At 36.8% G+C, this 23,485-nt stretch overlaps 1 protein-coding gene across 5 annotated transcripts in view; it reads right to left on the reverse strand.

Moving 5' to 3' along the window:
* Positions 1-23,485, reverse strand: part of LOC125225094 (beta-arrestin-1) — a 153,839-nt gene that overhangs the window by 10,678 nt on the left and 119,676 nt on the right. For 4 of the 5 annotated variants that reach the window (XM_048128636.1, XM_048128634.1, XM_048128635.1 and 1 more), the window contains 5 exons: positions 8,007-8,073; positions 5,078-5,173; positions 4,572-4,632; positions 2,985-3,127; positions 2,461-2,687 (listed from right to left, as the gene is read on the reverse strand). In XM_048128636.1, the coding sequence (XP_047984593.1) occupies positions 2,461-2,687; positions 2,985-3,127; positions 4,572-4,632; positions 5,078-5,149 (503 nt within the window). In that variant the 5' untranslated portion in view covers positions 5,150-5,173; positions 8,007-8,073. Of the gene's footprint in view, positions 1-2,460; positions 2,688-2,984; positions 3,128-4,571; positions 4,633-5,077; positions 5,177-8,006; positions 8,074-23,485 lie in introns of all 5 variants that reach the window. The other variant, XM_048128637.1, reaches the window with a different exon arrangement.

The raw sequence follows: 23,485 nt of genomic DNA on the forward strand, positions 1-23,485 counted from the left end.
CGTTTTTCCTCTGTTAGTTAATTGCCAGTTCAAATCTGATTAAAGAAACTAATTAAGTATTTTTTGCAATTTTCTTCATCTTTTTTATGTTAAAGAAAGTGTTCGTTAAGAAAGAAAATGAACGCTTCGAAAAAACGAGTAACTTTATTGAAATTTGATTAATTTTGTCTAAGAAAGTAACTCCTAAAGCCAGAAATACGCAATAATTGGCTTATGCGAGTCGGGTAGTTTAGTGCGACGTTGTCGCACTTCCCTTGACATGTGTCTGGCAACATCCCGAAACACGCGTCGCAGCATAGGTATGCGTATATGCATATGTTTAGAAACATGTCGAACGAAGGCCGGCAAGGTTGCGCCGCTTCATCCAAAGTCGCTGGCGACGCGTATCGTGGGACATTTGTTGCCTAGATTCTAGAATATATGTAGAGATACTCTATACATAGACACGTAGGTATCGAGAGCTATCAGTTAAAAAAAAACAATCATAAAGTAAAGTTAGTACAAAAAAATATACCACATTTTATACAGACATTTTTGGCGCATATGTAGCAATTAAATAAATAATTCAAAACAAACGGTTTAATCTTATTTACGTAACTCATCCAGCAAAACAAAACCATACTCGTACAATACCCGAAGGCTAGCCTAAAGCTAAATAACATCACAAATTACGGAATTTCTCATATGATCCTTGTTTTCCGTTCGTCCCGCTCGTAAAGTAACGAACAAGGCTGCGAGAGGTCGTGGATCCGGGGAGTAAAGAAAGGCGCGCCTTAAGGCAAACGTTTGCATACAAATATTGTCTCGGTACGTAATTTAACCGACTCACAGGCCAAGTCGAATGTAAAAGATATGATATCAGAATGTAACTGATCTCATTCAGTTATTGTACATTTCTCTTCCGCTTGTTCCATGTATTGGCACGGGACACACGCACGACAATTTATCCTCCCTTTTGACTGTCTAATATTAATCAGTCATGCATAATGTCGGGCATATGAGTAAAGGAAGTCAGGAAGCAATACAGGAAATATGATTACTGTCACCGGAAATTTATTTCGTATTACGCTCCATGTTATTACTATTATAACTTGAGGAAAATCGAGCTCATCATATTTAATTCAATTCAATACCATTTATTTCGTCATGATGGGTTACATTACAATAGGTTTATTGAACCCTACAACAATTTTATTTAGATATTACATTAGAGCCGTTAAACAATTTGGAGCTGTAAAACATATTACTTAATGTCCTTTAGTAATAAATAAGACACTGAAGGAAAGTTTAGTACTCATGACGCTTATGTCAGGCAGAAGATCGACCTTTTATGCAGCTTGTCATCTTGCGAATCAGCCACAAACGCCTTCAGCTCATAGTCAAACCCACAAGGTTTCCCAGTGTCTCCAGGCGCGGCTGTAGCGTCACGGAGGCCGGACAGTGAGGGGGCAGTTCGAAATAGAACGGATTCATTTGTTTGTGTTGAGATTGTCTAGACAAAATGTTATGTCGTACCTTTTATACGGCTTGTCATCTTGTGAGTCAGCCACGAACGTTTTCAGCTCATAGTCAAACCCACAAGGTTTCCCAGTGTCTCCAGGCGCGGCTGTAGCTTCACCGAGGCCGGACAGTGGCAGTTCGAAATAGAACGGATTCATTTGTTTGTGTTGAGATTGTCTAGACAAAATGTTATGTCGTACCTTTTATACGGCTTGTCATCTTGCGAGTCAGCCACGAACGTTTTCAGCTCATAGTCAAACCCACAAGGTTTCCCAGTGTCTCCAGGCGCGGCTGTAGCTTCACCGAGGCCGGACAGTGAGGGGGCAGTTCGAAATAGAACGGATTCATTTGTTTGTGTTGAGATTGTCTAGACAAAATGTTATGTCGTACCTTTTATACGGCTTGTCATCTTGCGAGTCAGCCACGAACGTTTTCAGCTCATAGTCAAACCCACAAGGTTTCCCAGTGTCTCCAGGCGCGGCTGTAGCTTCACCGAGGCCGGACAGTGAGGGGGCAGTTCGAAATAGAACGGATTCATTTGTTTGTGTTGAGATTGTCTAGACAAAATGTTATGTCGTACCTTTTATACGGCTTGTCATCTTGTGAGTCAGCCACGAACGTTTTCAGCTCATAGTCAAACCCACAAGGTTTCCCAGTGTCTCCAGGCGCGGCTGTAGCTTCACCGAGGCCGGACAGTGAGGGGGCAGTTCGAAATAGAACGGATTCATTTGTTTGTGTTGAGATTGTCTAGACAAAATGTTATGTCGTACCTTTTATACGGCTTGTCATCTTGCGAGTCAGCCACGAACGTTTTCAGCTCATAGTCAAACCCACAAGGTTTCCCAGTGTCTCCAGGCGCGGCTGTAGCTTCACCGAGGCCGGACAGTGAGGGGGCAGTTCGAAGTAGAACGGATTTATTTGCTTGTGTTGAGATTGTCTAGACAAAATGTTATGCCGTACCTTTTATGCGGCTTGTCATCTTGCGAGTCAGCCACAAACGCCTTCAGCTCATAGTCAACCCCACAAGGTTTCCCAGTGTCTCCGGGCGCCGGTTGCAGCGTCACCGAGGCTGGACAGTGAGGGGGTAATTCGAAGTAGAAGGGATGCGCGGCCGGACCGAGCTTGCGGACCAAGCGCTCTTGCAACCGCGTTAGCGGTCGCTTTAGGGCGGTCGTTGCTGGGTATATCTGGAAGTAATCGGGAAATGAAGTGAGTAAGCTCATAAGAACTGCGGAAATGTGATTAGAATGCATCGATTTTAAAGTCTACCAACTAACGGACTGATGATAATAATCATAAGCAACCTGTGAAGACGGTCTTGTTGTGTTTGTAGTTGTTCTCAACAACCAGATCCCTGAAGTGGATTGAAGAGGACCGAGGACCTACATTTTAAGGTCGAAAGTGTCGAAACGGTTTTTTTGTTCTTGCTGCTTTCTGTCTCGATTATAACTAGATTGGGTACAAGATACTAAATCAGTTCTAACCTGTTCCGCTGCAAGGTACAGATCCTTCCTGAAGGTGAGGCCGAGGACATCAAGGTCCTCTCGGCCGTACCTGAAAGCTGCCAGCACATGTCCGAACACCTTTCTATCCTTAACATACTCTGGATCGATTAGCACCACGCCGTCTGCAAGGGAAATCGTGCATATTTTTATACAAATGCGATATTTATATGTTGAAACCAAATAACAATACGTAAGATTGATAACTTGGTAACTTTGACATAGATATCGTGTCTCACGTATAACTTTGACAGTGATATTTGACCTCGATTATAGTTCATAGTTGTCAAAGATCAATTCAATAGCAATTAAATTAATAGGCATGGAATATTTCCATAGTTGTCTGACATAAATTACAAAACCCCACCTGGCGCTGTAGACATAAGCTCTCAAACTTAAAGTACGCAAAATTACACGGGCTAGGGAACTAGTAGGTTCTACAGTTTCGGAACGGGCTAGGAGCACATTGTTTCAAAGTTAAATCAATTAAATTTATGAAAGCGTCAATCTCTCTTACAGACGTTAGGCGTAACCCAGATTTCAATTGGAATTTCTATAGAGAACACAAACTGGCTTCATTTACACTGAAACGTTCGTATTCCACGATTTGGGGCGGTATCAAACACTGTAATCATAAGTTTCGTGCGTTAAAATTGTGGCAATTAACTAAAGCCTAAAGCCATTATACCTCTCACGAGGTTTCAATTACATTTACAATTTCATTAGACGCTTGTATAAATATAGTAGTTTGTAGTTTTACATAATGATAGTTATACCATAAATTAAATATAACAAGATCATACTATCCCATACATTAAAATGCGACCGCCTAAGACCGCGCTTACTAAATAGATGGCGCCACAAAAAAATGTCTTGTAGATTATACTTGTAGATGGTGTTAGTGTCACTTTTGACATAGATTTACGGCTCGAAATTGACACTTAATGCCAATCTACAAATAATCGGTGGCAACAAGGCAGCACTATGTGTGGTGGAGTGTAAGCGCGTTCGTAGGCGGTCGCATTTTAATGTATGGAATGGTATGATCTTGTTATATTTAATTTATGGTTATACTAAGTAAGCACATATTAGCACACTCTATTTAGTCAGACCTTTTTTCTGTAATCATTGTTTTAAGAAATACTATGTACTCAATTGTACGTACGTGTACGTACTGCTTGAACCTTGAAGTGTATCAGAAACTAACAAATTAGAAAACCCAGGGACATATAGTTTCTTAAAGTCTTAGCGATTCACATTAAAGGTGAACAGGCATCTTCTGGGCGATCTCACTCCATCGTAGGCCACGTCTTTGCCTTTGGCTAGTCTGTGGCCAAGAGTAAGCCCATGTATAATAAGTGTCACATTACATTTTAAATTAAACTGTCTTAAAGGGCCTCTGCGCTGTTGGTTTCAGCCCTACGCACGCCTCCCAAAAGTCCGCGACCCCATACACCCGAAAATTGGAACAAATAATAAAAAAAGGCCCCATTTTAATCAAATAAGAATTTATCCCCAAACTATGGAATACAAAGTAAGAAAAAACAGGTAAATAGTAGCGGGACATACCAATCGGGTCTACATGTGAGATGTGGTCTACGAAGTCTCTCTTTCCTAAGTATACTGTTATCTGAAAAGGAAACAGAATCGTTGGTTTATCTACAGTCATGCTGCTCTGGTTTAGCTTACGGAACACAAAGTATAGAGGGTGGTTTTTGTACAGGTGTGGGTCGTTACGTTATAAACAGAAATTCATAAAAAAGTTCATTGAGAAGAATTGAACCCTTCGGCTTCATCAAAAAACTGTTTCTAAATATTCTCAAAAAAACTGTATATTTTTATCAAATCTGGGACAGTAGGTAGCGCAATAATGATAAGGGTCATCACTGATGCTGGCCTCTTCCAGTATTAATATTTTTGGAATTCTATTATTTACTAGTGTCGCCCACCCTTCACTTGTTAAAAAAATACTTAAAGTGTACTTTAATGTTTTAAGAAAAATCTAAATTTCATTTACTTAAACCTATTAATAAAAATCGTGTGTTATAGTGGACAGACAAAATCGTAAGACTTACCTTGCCATTGGGGGAGCTCTTCTTGAAGACCCTCGTGGCCTGCCGCTGCTTGTTGCTGCCGGCGTCGTCCATCCTGCCACCGCGCCCTCAGCAACACTGCTGCCAACACCATAAAACACTTTAGGTACAGTCATCATTCGCTTGGCCTTATACCATTTATTAGGGGTCGGCGCATCATGTTCCTCCTCTTCCATACATACTTCTCTATCGCTCGTCATCTCATCATCCACTCGCTTTCGTTTCATATCATTTTTCACACAATCAATCCATTTTTCTTTGGTTTTCCTCTCCCGTTCCCTCCACATTCATTCGCAATACCTTCGTTGTCACATGACTTTAATGCCTCCGCGCATCACATGCCCATACCTCGCTAAACGTTCACTTTTCGTCACTGACTTTTTCTACTATGGGTGCTACATTCAAGCTACATCAGATATTTACTTTAGGTACAGTCTAGTGTAAAAATTGGGTGCACAAAGGTTGCTCAAAAATAATACTATGCCCTTACGTCGGCGAAAAGAAGACCTGTGAGACATACTTTTCAGTAAGTTTTTGCACACAGCACATTTTTACATTTATTGTAAATTGCAATTCAGCGGACCCGTGCCCGTGACGCGTAAAGAGAGATGTTATAAGTTTGACCGCTATATGGTATTGCTTTTGCATGTCGTTGCGAAGTGTGAGGTGAAGTATTAGCGTGTGGCAATACCGATAAGATGTTGCAGTCTACGCCATATCATTTTTCGATGGTGTAATGCACGACGGATCGCGTGTACTTATAAAAATCCGTACAATACTATAGTTCGGTGTAGCATATTTTCGTGAGAAAACGCGAATAGTCTTACGGTTGGAACGGAGAGATGGATATTTTATTTATATTATACTATGCGATTAAAGTACAAAATTAAAAACCGCAGAATCGAAAGTTTCAGATTCGTATCCTACCGACTGCGCCGGGATACCCCCATTTGCCAATAAAGTCAGTTTCCATAATGTCATTTGTCAGAATCATCGAAATCCGTAATCACCACATTCCATACCATCATTTGTCATACAAATTAGCGTCCAGAAAAGTCAATTTCCATAATGTGCTTTGGCAGAATCGAAAACTACTATAATAGGTACTAGAAGGACTAGAGAATGAAACTGCTATCAGAAAGTAGGTTAGGTTAGGTTAGCAGTGTGACCCCTGGAAAATGAAACTGCTATCAGAAAGTAGGTTAGGTTAGGTTAGAACTGTGAACCTCTGGAAAAGGAAACTGCTTGAAAAGTAGGTTAGGTTAGGTTAGAACTGTGACCCCCCGGAAAATGAAAATACTATCAGACAGTAGGTTAGGTTAGGTTAGAACTGCGACCCCCTGGAAAATGAAACTGCTATCAGAAAGTAGGTTAGGTTAGGTTAGAACTGTGACCCTCTGGAGAATGAAACTGCTGGAAAAGTAGGTTAGGTTAGGTTAGAACTGTGACCCCTGGAAAATGAAACTGCTATCAGAAAGTAGGTTAGGTTAGGTAATAATATGGGCAACAATTAATATGGCAATAATTGCTTATGGCGTTTGAATATTCTATGAAACCATATTATTGCACTTAATAATATGGCTAACAAATAGTATGGCATTGTATGATTATGGAAGGTAATATTCGGATAAACAACGAGTATGTCATATGATTTTTATGGTAAACAAATCATTCGGGCAAATGAAATTCAGGCAAGTTAGATTCGGGCAAATGAATATTATGTTAAATGACTGTCGGGCAAACAATAGACAACCGACTGCGCCATGTTATAGGTAAAGGCATAAATAAGTGATGATATCTGTGCCTTATTGCTTTCAATCGTTTGACAATTTAGTATGACATTTCAAACAAGACGTTAATGTGACAAGAAATCATCACTTATTTATGCCGGTGACTGTACGTAAATCAAACCCGAGTTCATGACAAAGGCTGGCTTATTAAAATCTAATCCAAGCCAAGTACGGAATAGTGTGATAATGATATATGTTCGTGAGTCTGGCAATTAAACTGGTAACTCAATTTGAATTCGGTTTTGTCTTTTATATGAAAGCATATTTTCTAGAGCTGAAACGTTTTATCAAAATATCAATCCATGTTAAGGTTTTTGTCACTGTCCCAATACATCAATACCGACAATAGCAACAACAGCGACAACATGCATTATCATCATCATCATCATGTCAGCCCTTTATCGCCCACTGCTGAGCATAGGCCTCTCTTCTAGTTCGCCATGTATCCCGGTCCTGAGCTAGTCTCATCCAGTTGTGACCTGCAATTTTGCGGATGTCGTCCACCCAACGAGCTAACTGATGCCAAGCGCTTCTTATATCTGTAAGCGGCCACCATAGGCTACTTGACCTCTTTTAAAATCTATCTTATATTATTAATTACTGTCCAACTAACCGAAAAAAAATATTACCATGTTTTATTACGACAAGAAAACCGCAAAAAAACATTTTTAAAGTATCCTTTCACTTAATGAAGCAAAAACAACATTATGTTAATCTATAGATTGTCTGCATGCCGTCAATCGAATTAAAACACAAATCTTTCTGACATTACCTAAGTATGAGGCATAAAGTTCATTATGTCAGTGATTAACTTGACATGAAGTTAAGTTAGGTTCTATGACGTCACTAATACGTGGCTGACAGCGTTTTCGGTGGCCAAAGTTAAAAAAAATATTATGCACATTTTTAATCGAAAATCTATAAATATTGGTATTTTATGTAAAATACTACAAATACAATCATTTCTTCTTCCAAATTCTATATGAGTCTTATTCCGTTAACATCGTTCCACCTACCATCACTCTGCCTAGCAACATGTCCCGCCCAACTCCATGCACTAGCTCTTCTAGCACCGGGATGTAGAGTAGAGGTATAAAGTAATAATCTAAGCAGATACTTACGTAGACCCTCGCGTGGCTCCAGGTTTCGCGCCACCGCTACAAACTAACCCTGCGCAGCCTCGCCGCCCTGAAACAACAAAACATACAGTCAATAAACACATTTATTATAATTTGGTACCAAACATATAGCATGTTAGATTATTCATTGAAACACTTAATTATGTAAAAATCTGTATGGAATTGAATAAAGCTTTATTCATTCATTCACTCATTCATCACTCAACCATTAAGTGCATTGAAATTAAAATAAATACATATATTTAAAAACTTAACAGCAAATTCCTTTTTGACAATTTTATCAGTTATATTGATCAACTAATCTTCAAACAAAACACATACGTGACTAACCGCAAATATACTATAAACCTCAATTAGTCATGAGCGTCACACCAGGACAATAAAATAAACAAAAACCGGCAAGATTCAAATGAAACAGTACATTCTGCCTAAAGCCCCTACATTCACGAAATCTATTAACTCTGTTGAAAAAAATACTTTCTTATTCAATAAAATTCACAATTTAGATCCACGAAGTATCCGAAAAAAACAAGAAAGATTATGTGTCTTGTTACGGTATTTTCACAATTTCGCAGATTTCAGATAATCTAAAAGCTTCTGGGAATTCGTGTACGAGAAATAACAGCTTTACAGAAAGTCACGTAAGAATCGAATTACATTAAGAAAAAGAAAAGCTTCTTTGAAATAGAACTTTTTATTATCACGGCACGAATTAGGCGGGATAAAGTCGGGTAATACGCTGAACCTACATACATCAATAAAGTTTTCTGGGAAGAATTTAGCCTTCTAAAATAAAACGTGTTTGTTTAAAGCATTTAATATGTATTTAATATGTTCCGAAGAGATGCTGCGGTCGCGGTAACGTTACATACATGTGGTTTACATAAATAAGCTTCGAAGATTGTGGGTATATTTACAGGTACATATTTGCGTAGACATAATTAAGGACATCAACGCCCACTAATGCTTTTTGTATACGGACTGCGGTTACCAACAATAACAAGAGATACAGGGCTCAGGTAGTCATGTCTAAGTGGTTAAACCGCATCGGAAATAAGTCCGTAAAAAAAAGTAAATTCCTACACGAAACTTTTACTTACTTTGAATGACATTTACAATGTAGTACATCAGGCTCGAAACCGTATTCTAATTATAAGTACATATGTCATGATTAAATAAGGTCTTTCAAAATTTTACAATTCCCTTATTTACTCTCTTCAGCCCTTACTACAAGTCAAAAAGCACTTAAAAGTGTACTGATATTGCTGGTAATATATTCAGGCAAAGCAAGGTATTAACATATGCCCCACGTCATATTAGTAGTCAGGTTGCGACCAGGTCTGATCCCGTTGTTTGTTTAAGTTCGGTCGAGTCCAGTTCTTGGACGAACCGGCACACCAAGATCTGTAAGCGTACTCGGAAAGGACTCCTACCCTGGTATTAACGAGCTTTACGGCTCAGCCACGACAATGGGCTAAGCGCGACAGCGGTGAGCGGCGGCCATACATTGGAGCGAGACACAGCGATGGGACTTTTCATTCGCACGTATGGCTGCCGCTCACCGCTGTCGCGCTTAGACCAATGTCGTGGCTGGGCCGTTAGGATGACCCGTGTCTGTAAGCGTTTGGAACGCCTTCAGGTTTCTACCTCGAATTGAACTATCACAAAGTTTACCGACGCTAAAGTAGACCAGAGCTTGACCTGCGACAGTACGTAGATGTTACCGATATGAGGGTCACATTATATTTGAGACGGGACAACGCACAAAGTTTTGTCAAGCACTCCGGCTAAAATCGATTCGAGCTCGGACCGTGGGATCGAAACAAATGTGACACAATTGCATAATGCCTTGACAGTTTCTTAAAGTAAAGAGAAGTTGATGCCATACGAAAGTGCAGAATTGAATAATTAAATCACAGAAATTAATTTCAGTTGACGGAATATTAACATGTAGGTATGTATATCAATTTTCCTAAAAATACATCTGACATACCATATACTCGTAGTAAAATTAAAATTAAATAAATGAAAGTAAAATTAAAATTAAGTAAATTTTAATATCTACGATATGTCCTCAAAGCAAATACAATACTCCAGCAAATTTTAATTTTCCTAACATAGAATATAACTGAAATACAATACCTAGGTAGTAGGTATAGTTAGGTTTCCGCTTTTTTGATAATTTATGAAATTGTTTATGTATTTTTACAAACGTAACGTTCCATTATCTGACGCTAGACCAGACGACCGCGCGTGACTCTGCCGGCTAAGCAGCGGTCCCAAATTCGAATTCCGGTAAGGGCATTTATTTGTGTGTTGAGCACTGATATTTGTTCCTGAGTCATGGATGTTTTATATGTATACAAGTATGTATTTATCTATAATCTAAGATCTCTTCTAAGGAAGTATATCATCGCTTAGCACCCATAGTACAAGCTTCGCTTAGTTATTTATTTATTAATTATCATATAACAAAACAAGCACCTAACTCGTTTAGTTGAAGCTCTATTAAGAGCATTCTCCAAGGACAGTGGTTGGCTTAGCCTAAAATATGCTGTATCGAAAATATTATACTAACATGTGCCAACGAAGCTTTTGAGGTGAATATTCAGAACATCCCTGATCCTAACACCTATGCCGTAATCCATCCTAAACCGATGCCGCGCTACGCCGAGCGTTACAAATTGCGTTACGGCGAATATTCTCACCTACGGGAATCAATCTTTGCATGAACCAGTGTAACGGGGCTGTGAATTTAGTAACATATCTGTGTAGTACAAGAGCAAATTAGACTGGATGCTACGAATAGAGCGATCAATGAAATGCAGAGACTACCATCCATAGACTTCGGGGGAGGTCACAAACACACAATTTTATTAGACTTTGTATTCTCAACTACTGGTCTGGAAAGGAGACTAGAACATAAATTGATACTAAACTGTAAATATGGTTTCTAATGCGCGCGAATCACTTTCCGGTTTTAGACTATATTAGTCTGTAGTGTTCAAATACAGAATTTCATAGTTCTCTACACTAGTAGGGGATCGGCGGAAAAATCTGATAGACTACATATCTCTATAAACAGTAAACAGGTATTTCAGAATGTTTTGAACAAGTTCCGAACTAACCCATCTTCTCAAACCATTAAATCCCAGTGCTTCATCACGTCATGCTCCACGGCAGCGCCACCTTAGCTTTGTTGAACATAAACATATGGGAAAATATCTATATAAAGTCTATAAAATTCTAGACTAGTTAAAAAAATATCTATGTTTCTAGTTTCGTCGTGAGCTCTTATACATTGTGGCGCTGCTGTAGAGCATACTCCACAGCAGCGCCACCATAAAATATCAATTACTGCATATGGTACAGGCACGTATATGGCTTCAAATAATTCTATAACAATTCTATATTGACCTAGCTTACAAAATCCCTACTTTTATTTTGCATATAGGAAAATACGATGCCACAAATCTTTTATAACAAATAATTATCGCAGCGCCTTAATAAAAAATCAAGAAAAACACACTAACAATTTTGCCGAGATTTTCAATAAGGCGCTGCGATAATTATTTCTTACAAAAGGTTTGTGGCATCGTATTTTCCTAAATGAAAAATAAAAGTAGGGATTTCGTAAGCAAGGTCAATATAGAATTGTTATAGAATTATTTGAAGCCATATACGTGCCTGTACCATATGCAGTAATTGATATTTTATGGTGGCGCTGCTGTGGAGTATGCTCTACAACAGCGCCACAATGTATAAGAGCTCACGACGAAACTAGAAACATATATATTTTTTTAACTAGTCTAGAATTTTATAGACTTTTTCTACTCCCGTACTGTTATTCGTGAGTTACAAGGTCGTGCATAGAACTTTAAAACCCTACATAAAAGATGTCAGGACAAGTCTATCTATACCCTGAAAACATTTAGTAGCAGTCGCACGATATAGCTGTTTTACAGTTCAGTAAATACATTGCTACCAACTTAACAAACCAATTCGCAGAGTCGAGACTCCTTCGTTTTCTGCTGCGTTCATTAGCGACGCGTCGAATCGCATTCAAATGTATAGAACTCGATTCAACTCGGCTCGATTCGTCTTAGTGGCCAGGCTTCAAAGAACCATACCATAGACAGTTTTATTTTCATGTTTGCACTCAAACTGCATATTCAAAATGGTAGGCGGTCCACCTAGATAACTAAGATGACTGAAAGTAGGTATTTGTTGAATTTATAATTTTCTTTCAAAATAAGTGCTTGGTCGTAGAAAAAGTATTGTATGCAACGGTGTTTAACTGAGTCAAAAAATGCTCGTGGCGTCTTTATTAACAATCTTCGGCTTCGCCTCAAATTGTTACCCACGCCACTCACCTTTTTTGACCTCTTTTAACCACCAGTTGCATAAAATACTATTATATAGATATTTTCCCATATGTTTATGTTCATCAAAGCTAAGGTGGCGCTGCCGTGGAGCATGACGTGCTTCATCTGGTACGTAAGCGGTCTGTGCTAGAATGACACCCAAGGATGCATGGCATATTATCCGCGTGCCCGTGCTCGGGTAATCATTTTATGCAGATCCGAGTGAATGTCGCCAAATGGAAATGCGAACAGTCAGTGAGAGCGGTTTTGAAAACGATTCACTTTGTAAACGGAGCGCGAAAACGAATGCCTGCTTTAGACTAGTGTCTGCTTTAGGCTAAAAGCCTAGATTATTCTTCCGTACAAACGTAGTTTAGGTTTCATTTAACAGTCAGCAAAGGATTTTCATACGAGTAATAGGATAGAGTTTGACGAAGTTTCCACAATGATGGAGGAGATACAAAAAACATGTAAATGTTCTTTAAAACATTGCTTATTGAAGCCAAAAATAGGTTTTGTTATTTACAAGACTTTATACATCGATAACGCCTAGGTGTGTTTATTTAGCCTATTGTACAAATATTATCGATGGAAACTGTACACGTACAAAGAACACGCGCATACAAAATAGTAAACATTGATAGCCTATTTTTACAAAATTAAAATACGTATCTTATGTGTGTTAATAGGTGGTTGCCCGTGTGGTGGCGGGTTAAGAATCTCACCCTGCAATGTCACAGTTTCGTTTTTTTTTTCAACCTTATTTGCTTAATGTAGTTTCATATGCTCTGCCTACCTCTTTAAGGGATAGTTAATAGGTAACTAAAGTTCACAGGTTCACGAGAAAACTCTTAGTGAACATTTACACACTAAAATAATGAAAACAAAGATAAAGCACATCCAGTAATATCGGGTTACGCTTTCCCATTATCTGTAGGTATCACAGAGCTAGGTAATGGCATCTAGGTGACCTGCGGTAATTCTAGAAGTCGTAAGCGATATTAACCTAGTTCGCTTCGGTTTCTCGGTACGGTTACCAGCACAACGAGTAACTATTACGCAATAATAAAGATTAACAAACACATTAAGGGAAGCAGTTAACGATTTAATGTACTGATTTCATTTTCCATTACTTTTGGACAGTTAACATATGCGGAATGAAATCTGGACAAAGTTTCGATATCGTACAGAGTAAGTAAATAAATAAACTAAAATAATGTATAAATGCCAGATTAAAGTTTACATATCTGTCATTTAAACTGTAAGTTTCATGAGTATTGGATTCCTTTTCTCGAAATGATGGTCAATCGAGAAGGACGACCTAGCGAAACTGTTTGTAATTTCTACATACCAATTTTCTGTGACCGAATGCAAAAGCCCGAGGAAAGTTTTGTAGGAAGGGTTAGAAGCTAACAGTCAATTTATAATATTTTTGCGTTCTTTTTCTTTACAAAAACTACCGCAACAAAGCGTGGTTCAAGAAAACATTACAGCATTGGCAAGTTTTCTGGGAGAGATTTGATTAAAAGAAATGTCGCCCCCTAAGGCACAAAATCTTACAGAGAGCTTGAGACAGCATTCGAATGGGGCAGCGAAAGTGATAAAAATTATCTTGAAGACATGAGTATCGATACACATTCAAAAAAAGTTAGACCTATAGTCTTCAAAAATAAAATAAAAAACTTGCTGCTACGCCGTAAAGTCAAAAAATTTAAAAAAACAGCTGTTTTTGCATTTCTGGGTTTATGAATGACTAATAATATGTCGAGTAAATGGAATTTCATGACTAGAAAACTATTATTTTGAGAACACTAATGATCCTACGGACAAGAATATGAAAAATGTCGAGCATACGAAGCTTCTTTAAAAAGTTATCACATGGAAGATAAATTTGGACCTTAAAAAATGCTAACATTGGTTTTGTCGACACCGATGGACATAAAGTATCACAAGTTCTGTTAGAAGCTTCACATTGGCGAAAACTAACTCTTTTATTTATCGATATTCAATACATAATTAAAATCACGAAAGATATCAAAAATAAACTATGTTATATTAATTTTATAAGACATTGAATTTTGTCCAGATTTCATTCCGCAGACGTTAAGTGGTACCGAAATTATTTTAAAAAAAAAAAAAAAAGAAATTGCTCAAAAGAACAATATTATAAAATTGTTGTGCTTACGAGAAAAAAAACTTTCCATTTACCTACTACAAACTTCGTCATTTGCCGAACAGTAATTGAATATCTGAATTTTTCATCAGCATAAAATATTCCGTAGCTTTTATTTTGCCTGAATTACCTATCCGTGGTCCGACTGGAATAATTGAAAAGCAAATTAGGCAAGCAGGTCAACCAACCACGATCCTGCATATTTAAATTCGTCAGTTTAATTCAATACGAAAAAGTTATATTTTAGAAATAAGTTATAATTTCTAAAATATGGCGACGTAACATTCATTTTATAAGGCGTACCGTCAAAAGCTGGGTGTATACTGATACATTGTTAGTTTTTAAACATTACATTACATACTACCCGCCTTATTCATAAACGTACTCTAAAGTTATCAAGCCGATAAAGTTCGTTCGTCCTTTTCTGTCACACCAATACGTCGGAAAGGGACAAACGAACTTTATCAGCGTGATAACTTTAGAGTACGTTTATGAATAAGGGGGTTAATCTTTAGTTTGAGCCGAACTATGTACGAATGTACCATTTACGCATATGATTTCAAAGGGCGCTCTCTTCTTTTTGAAAATTGACTTTTCTGAATCAAACAAGCATGATGTTTTGCGGTAGTTTATTTTACTAAAGTTATATCTTTCGTTTTCTTTTCTTCACTTAACACGCAGCCAGGTTGCCTTAAATAGGGCTTTGACTAAATAATTCAACGTGTTTCAAGACTTATGATTTCGACATATTATGTATATCTATAGAAAAGCTTCAGATTTCATACTTTGACATAATTGGTGTGACGGCCGTAAATTTCTGAGTGTTTGCGTAAACAGTATCTGTTTCGTTTAGATAACAGGCAAATTAAATTAAAATTAGCCCGAAGCTGGAAACCGCCTCGAGTCTGTACCAAAAGTTAATTCAATTACCATGTTTTGGACGAACTGCAGATTTATTATTGAGCTGTGTTGGATTACCAATTATAGTATATAATTTACGTATAAATTCAAAGAAACCAATTAAGAAAAAACAAAAAAATATATACTAAAAATCGTATTATATTAAAAATAAAAGACTACCTACTTTAACTCTAGGAACTTACAGGTCGAACGCGTTTGGTACCTTCCCACTTCATCATTGGAAGAGCTTATTGACACAAAATTGTATATACAAACAAATACCCTTAGGCGCTGTGTACCGAAATATAACTGCGTATAAAAATAGAACCTACAATTCCATTAATAGCTCCAGGGGAAATTCACCCTACATTATTTCCATCTATCCTGGTATCTATAATACAGGCTAATTCATCATTAAAGACCCCAATGCATCAAACAAATTTAACAATAAGGAAAAAACGGCGGTATTTTTATGGAAAAGAATCATTGTTTACCTTGGCGTAAAGTTTCTCGAGGAATAATGACGGTACATAAATCATCCGCTCAGATCCGTGTTTGCTTTACAAACTCGCTCAATATTAAAGTTTTGTGGAATGAAAATGGTCCTGAAATCTGGCTGTGTTATTCATACGGCCTAAAACATGCTAGGCGAAGGCCGCCTGTGAAACTATGAGTATAGTTAATTGTCATATAAGGCTTTAATAATAGTGGGATTGAAAATCTTAATGTTTTCATATTAATGTTTTAAACGTTTTAGTCAAGACCACGAAAGTTCTTATGTAAACTGTTGGCCAGTCATCATGTAGAAACTCATAAAATGGTCATGTCCTTCGTCCCAATCACAAGTTTGATATGTTTTGTTTCGTCCCTAACCGTTGCGAGTAAGTGAGATAATAATTGGTGAATTTTTCGAGAGCCGACTATAAATTCGGACTTATATACGAGATACGGAAAAGCTTAAACACATTCATAGGTAAAATAATGTAAAGCAAAACTGAATACCTAATCACCTAATTAAACCACTAGTTAACTCTTGGTTTCGAAGCGATTGGAATCAGCCCAAATACGACTGAATTTCTCAACACGCGGACAACCCTTCTCCGGTCGGAATTATGACAGGTCCAGCAAATAGATGCCATTTAGTTCTCAACTTCTCACATTTTCCCAATACCAAAAAGGTTTACGACTAATAACTTTGTGACACTCAAATGAAAGTGTACGTTTTAATAAAATGTTACTTACGGATCACTTACTTAATGGATGGAGCGAATGGTTACTATTAATTTGTGAAACTAAACTTGCAAATGGGAACTGTAAAATGTAATATAATACGTATGTGGACAGTCAAGTGTAAAAATATGGGTGCGTACAACTTATCAAAAATATGTCCCATAGCACTTTATGTCGGCGGATATTTTTGAGCGGATAAAATCGATACGTATTTTTGCACTTGACTGGACAAAGGGTACTGGAAAAGAAACAGCCATTTGCTTACTTTTTCTGCCATCTTTATTAGTTATTTAAGCTATCGAAAGTATAAAATTTTATAAATAACTAGTTTGGCGACGCATAACCATATTAGATTATAAAAAAATTAGACGTAATATTCGTATCACATTTTGGGTACTTAGACTCATAAATTTAATAACGAACGCTAATCTTAATAATAAATTTTCTTATTTTAATAAATAAATACGAGTAGGTATTTCTGCAGATCTTGGCATAAATTTACTTAATAATTTGCTAAAATAACAAGATAACATTCATAGATTTTACAGAACACTTTTAGACAGCCATCATTTTTCGTACAAAATTATAATATTTCGACATCGCGTCGCTAGGCGGTAATGTATTTTCGCGGAAATCAATCAAGATTGTAATGGAGTCGTTTCAGTATTTAGGTAAACGGAGAGTAATCAAAGTTTGATAGCCAATATTAAAGCACTTAAGAGCATCCATCATGGATCCATCTCGTTGTGTTGGGGCCGTGGACGTAACACATAAATAGACAACGCATAGTTAATGCACGCTGGAAACGTTATTCAGCAAAAAGGTGAACCGTTTTCTATTTCCTAAGATAAAGTTTTTTTCGACGAGCTCTCTCCACAAGATCTTAGTATTAAATACACAAAGTATTTTTTTTGTGAATTAATGTATCGTACTATTGTATAAAACCTATGGCGGAATTTAATAGGTACCTAATCGAGACAAGTCTCATTGGTTTAACGATGCTGTTGTATATAATTGTTTTAGATATTTTTTTTAATAATAAATAAACTCGGCAGGAAAAATGGAACAAAACTTATGTATAAGGTATCTTTACTAGCGTAACATCAGGTTTTTAAAAACGTATAAAATGGTTGTAAAACACAAGATTGTGCGCTAAGTATGCATTTTTCTATTGGAATGTAAATAAATTTAAAACGCCGTTGAAATTTGTTTATTAGAGAAGCAAAATAGAATTGTTGTAAATCTTTAATAATAAATGAGTGTCAGAAAGTCATTATAATATGTGTATTTGAGTAAATATGTACCTATTCTGAACGAATATGTCTGTGGCTGTGGCAATGACCCCAGTTGGCCCTTCTCAGCATTCGAAGAGTGTCTCCATCCATCACGGGGGGAGGCAGGTGTCGCGGGCGGTGGAGGGGGAGGGGGGGTTGTTTAGAATATACAACGCTCCCGTAAGGAGCTAGGGCTACCTTGTCGGTTTTCTCTTTAGAATACAAGAGACGACCTCGTTTTTATACGGAACTTCTTTTATTATATATTAAACAACCTTCCTTGAAAATCTTTCCTGAATTCAGCGTTTATATCATAATAAAGAATTTTGATTTTTGAATTTGAATACTAGAAGTGGAAGTGCCGATGAAATCGTATCTATTTTATGTCACATGACATGAGTGATGAGCCTTTAAGACGATACGATACAGGTCAATTCTCCATACAAACGCTCTCGACTATTTCCTACCTCGTTTTTGAAGATAGAGCAATGATTTTTTCAACACAGATTATTATTATTTTTATCTATGTTGGACCGTTTTGAATTTTTTGCTATTTTTATTTTAAAAGACGCTTAGAGCCAATATAAAATTTCTAAAAACGGCCTTTTTCAATATAGCTCAAAAAAAGGTGTGATACTCAAGATCGGTAACAATTAGCCAAAAAATCTAAACAGTCCGACACAGATTATTTCATTGTTATTCAGATTTTAAAATTTCGTTCCGTTTAAATAAGTTTTGAAGGAGGAAACAGTCGAGAGCGGAACCTCGATTTTAAAGATTTTTTCGCAATATCTTTTAACTGAGTTGTTCTTAATGGACATTTTTTTCAGATAAATCTAGTTAATAACACTAGTATATTTAACTGAAATTCCCAAATTGAAAGGGAGACTCCTTTCCATTTTAGCATTTTCGCTCCTGTAGCGTCTTAACATGAGTTTTCGACTTTTTTGAATGTGTTACTCGATAGCGTAAACATCAGCAATATCAGCATCACGGAGAATAACATTCATTGTATGGAGAAAAGGAACCGCGGCCCGAAACAGACTAGAAACAATAACCACAAAATTTTAATTTTGAAATGACCCCGGATTTAGTGGACCGACTTCCATCAAACATGGCTAGGAACACTCCGAATAATTCAGTTTTCAAACAATAAAAAATAAATCTAAATCGACAGACAAACATGTTAAACTTATAACACCCCGTCATTTTTGCGTCGGGGGTTAAAAATTCATACATCTGCCGCAACGCTTATGCTATTGAGTAACGTATTTTAAAACGTTAAAAAATCCCGCAAGTCACGTAACTTCGTTCATTCGTTAGTGCGTTTTCACATTAATTTTTCCCCAAAGGCGAAACCCAAAAGCGGCGGTTATTTTTCTTTAAAATTATGAATATTTGTAATTGATGTTATATTTTACTTTTATTGTATCCATATAAATGACCTAATCTAAGAAGAAAAATGAATAACGGGAAAATAGTAAGTATTCAACATTGGTAACCCTGCAACGGGTTCCGTAATTACTTCAATACCCGATGCAAATATCAGGGCAGCTCGAGTGTACGCCAATATTAACACAGAAGAACCTCGACAACATTCATCTCAAGGGAAACGCCAAAACTATTTTGGTATCTGTACCACCCTTTAACTATAATTACAAAAGTTAATAAATGATTACAAAATTACACACGCGTAATGATATAAATCTCAAACTCTTTGAATTTTAGTAATTGGAACGAAAGGGGAAAAAAACATAATTATCTATTAAATAGGTTAGGATATTGAGAACAAGAATATCTCAAATTGTTGACCTAAAAATAATATTCGATTTCTAAGTAGGAATTCGTCGATATCTTCGACTTAATTAGGTAAAATATTTGGTAAATTTAGCAAGAATTTCGCCTTATCGAGATATTAAGCTTTAACAAGAATGAAGGATCCTCCTAGAAATACACTCCATTAATGAGCCAGCCTATTGTTTTGGTTTAATTTAATTCTTAACTACGGGTCTACGAGTAATTAATCTGACCGGAGATATCCAATAACATCTGAGCGAGCCGTTTGAATGAATACCTATAAATTAAATTAAATCTAATACTTTTGAACGAGTGATTCTTCCAAATTTATAAATGAATTCCTGTAAATAGAATATCTGGGAGATGGAGCCTTCTTTAAAAGAATACTTTAAAACTCATACATTTTCAATTTGGCTGTTTTTCATTTCTGGAAATTTTGGCACTTTTTCTACTCTCTAGGAGACAAAAAATGTCCCAAAATTTACATATTTTTTTTTGTCTTTCTCTGAGTTACGATAAAACAAGTTGTATGAGAAATTGTAACCCAGTGAAAAAAAAATTGTGAGACATTTCTCCTGCGGAATCGAAAGAGCTCATGATTCTGAGAAGAAAAAGTACATTTTCACATTTGGAAGAAAAAGTAAAACAGACTTATAATTTTCTCTTTTATAGAAATTTCATCATTGTAGAGCCACTTATGAGTTTTTACGTAGGTATTTTTTTTTTCCTCCATTTTTTTAAAGGTATAGCAACCTCTACAGCGCCTGTCTTAGACCATGCCGGTCGTCTCTTCATTTCTTCACGCCTGTCGATTCTGTAACGAGTTTGTTATTTCGTAGTAATAGAGATACCGTCCTTTTTCGCCTTTAATTCTAGTAGATGTTATGGATGATTTTACTGGACTAATGTATTTGTCGCAGTAAGATAGATAAAGCCGTTATATAGTTATAACCCTAGGGATATAATTATATGTCGTAACATAGTTAAACGAAAGCGATTAATTGCTATCTTACTAGGAATATAACTATAATACGTTACTAGTTTAGTCAAATAATTATATGACTGGATTCAGTTTAGTGAAATGATTGTAGACAGGAGTGTGGCGGTGCGGCGGAGATATAGTTATAACCCTAGTGATATAATTATATGCGTTAAACAAACAAACCACAGTGAAGAATTGTTTAGGGCAAGAATTTGTTAATTATTTCCAATTCAATGTGCTTATTCTCTCTAAACACACAGACGGACGGACAGAGTCGCGACATAAGGTTTCCTTTTGATTTTTTTTGGTATAGAACTATAAAGAACCGGGACTTCCGGTTCCAGTCCCACTTAGACACGTATTATAATTATATCCCTAGATTAAGTTTAATCCAGTGATATAATTATGTAACTAAACTAGTACCTACCGTATTATAATTATATTCCTAGTAAGATGGTTATGAATCGCTTTTGTTTAGCTATGTTACGGCATATAATTATATCCCTAGGGTTATAACTATACCTCTGCCGCACCGTCGCACTCCTACCTACAATCATTTCACTAGACTGAATCCAGTCATATGACTATATGACTAAACTAGTAACGTATTATAGTTATATTCCTAGTAACATAGCAATTAATCGCTTTCATTTAACTATGTTACGACGTATAATTATATTCCTAGGGTTATAACTATATAACGGTTTTATCTATCTTACTGCGACATATTCACTTTGATCATCTGAGACAGTATAATGAGGAGGTACACTGACATTTTATCCCGCCAGGCGGTGCCTGTGCAAGTGTCTAGGCATGTCACTGTCAGTGATATGTGAGAGAGAGAGAAAACATATCATCTTCTCGCTCTCACGTATGAAATTATTTATTTGTGCAATGCAATTGCAATGGACTAATAGGATGGCGCCATCTGTCATACCTTTGAGTGTGCCTCCTCTTTTTAGGGTTCCGTACCAAAAAGGTACAACAGGAACCCTTATGGTGCGACTCTGTCCGTCTGTCTGTCCGTCTGTCACATTCCTAAATATCTCGAGAACTACTAATGCTATCAACTTGAAATTTGGAATAGTTGTGAACATTGTAAACCTCTATCTACAAATAGAAAGTATAATTTTTTTAAATATATCAATTCTAATTGTAGAAAATGACCAAAATGAAAGGGGGGCAAACTGTAAATTTCAAGTTACTAGGTCAAGTGGGGTATCGTTGGAAAGAGCTCAAATTGAACGTAAATAAGCTATTTTTTATAATTTTTTTGTTGTGGAAAAAAAAAAGAATTTTGAAGGAAAATGTAAAAAAAAATACCGTTCCCCCCCTTATCTCCGAAGTTTACCAACGAAAAGTTATGAAAATTTTAGAAAACATTGGTTTTATGCTATAGGTATATTACAGGAAAAATATAATCGTGTTTGTATTTTGAATACTTTTTTTTTAATTGACAAAAAACTTTTCAGATTTTTACTTTCAATTTACCCACCCTTGCGGATGTATATCGTACTTCAAATTAATACGAGATGTTACGTAAACCATCTTCTGTCTAATAAAGTAAAAGCTGTTTAAATCGGTTAACATTATAAAGAATTATCCCTGAAAAACCAGGTCGCGCAAATTAGTTAGCAAATTGACCGGGAGATGGCGCTATACACTATAATACTCATTAGTGCCTATACTTTTGTCTTCTAGTCAAGTCATTAGAGTTATATGATAATATGAGATTATTTTTACTAGGTAGTTTGAAAGAAAGTTTGTACGGAACCCTCGGTGGGCGAGTCCGACTCGCACTTGGCCGGTTTTTTTTTTAAGGATAATGTTTGTAGCAAGGAGGTGTGGTAATCGATACAAAGAGATCAAAAGTCCGCTAAAGGCAGCCACCAATAACGTTCTTAATTTGTGTATACGATCGACTGTGCCTATCTATACATAACTGGCGCACTCGGTAGGTTTATCTATAACAATTACAATAAGGTTTGTAACAAAGACAACACAGGTATGTATAAAATTCGTACAATCGCAAGAAATAATAATATACGCCTACATCTAGTATTTTGTGCATTTACGGCTGATCTACTGTATAATCAAAATACATTCAAGGCAAACAGTCACCAGTGCCTATTCTATTACTGATAGCCATCAATCTCGAATTTCAATAAAATATCGCCATCCCCTTTTCCTTAATGATCAAGTTTCCATTCCGCACGTTGAGCGAAAATCGCTTTATAGGGTCTCGATAAACTTTCATTGTGAGATAAAAACGTGCCCTGCCATTGATTGATTTTGCCAATAAATAAACATGCCGGGCCTAACGAAATTCCCGAGTTTCGTGGGCCGCATACAAGAGTTATTATTTCTGTTTAACTTTTCTAATCATAAATTTCATGGGGTATTATTTTACGTGGAAACGTTTAAAAGTTTTTGTCTGAGAGTGACAAGAGCGGACATTTAAAGACTTTGAGTAGAGGCTTAGGGCGGGTGTTTTTCTGAGTTTTAATGAGTGTGATATAGCGGAGACGTACCGTACATATAATTTGGGTCAGAAAAGGCTTACGTATGAAAGGACACGAGTCGAGACGAGGCTATTGAGGCTGGAGTGTGGCTGTAACGAGCACATTGGAGATCACGTGTTGCTAAGGGACCTGTTACACGTGTCGCCGGTATCATCAGCCCGTCTTTTTTTTTGTCTTGGGATCTGAACAGGTTGGAATCTTATTAAGAGAAAGAAATAT

The sequence above is a fragment of the Leguminivora glycinivorella genome, chromosome 4 (assembly GCF_023078275.1).
Source record: "Leguminivora glycinivorella isolate SPB_JAAS2020 chromosome 4, LegGlyc_1.1, whole genome shotgun sequence".
NCBI lineage: Eukaryota > Metazoa > Arthropoda > Insecta > Lepidoptera > Tortricidae > Leguminivora > Leguminivora glycinivorella.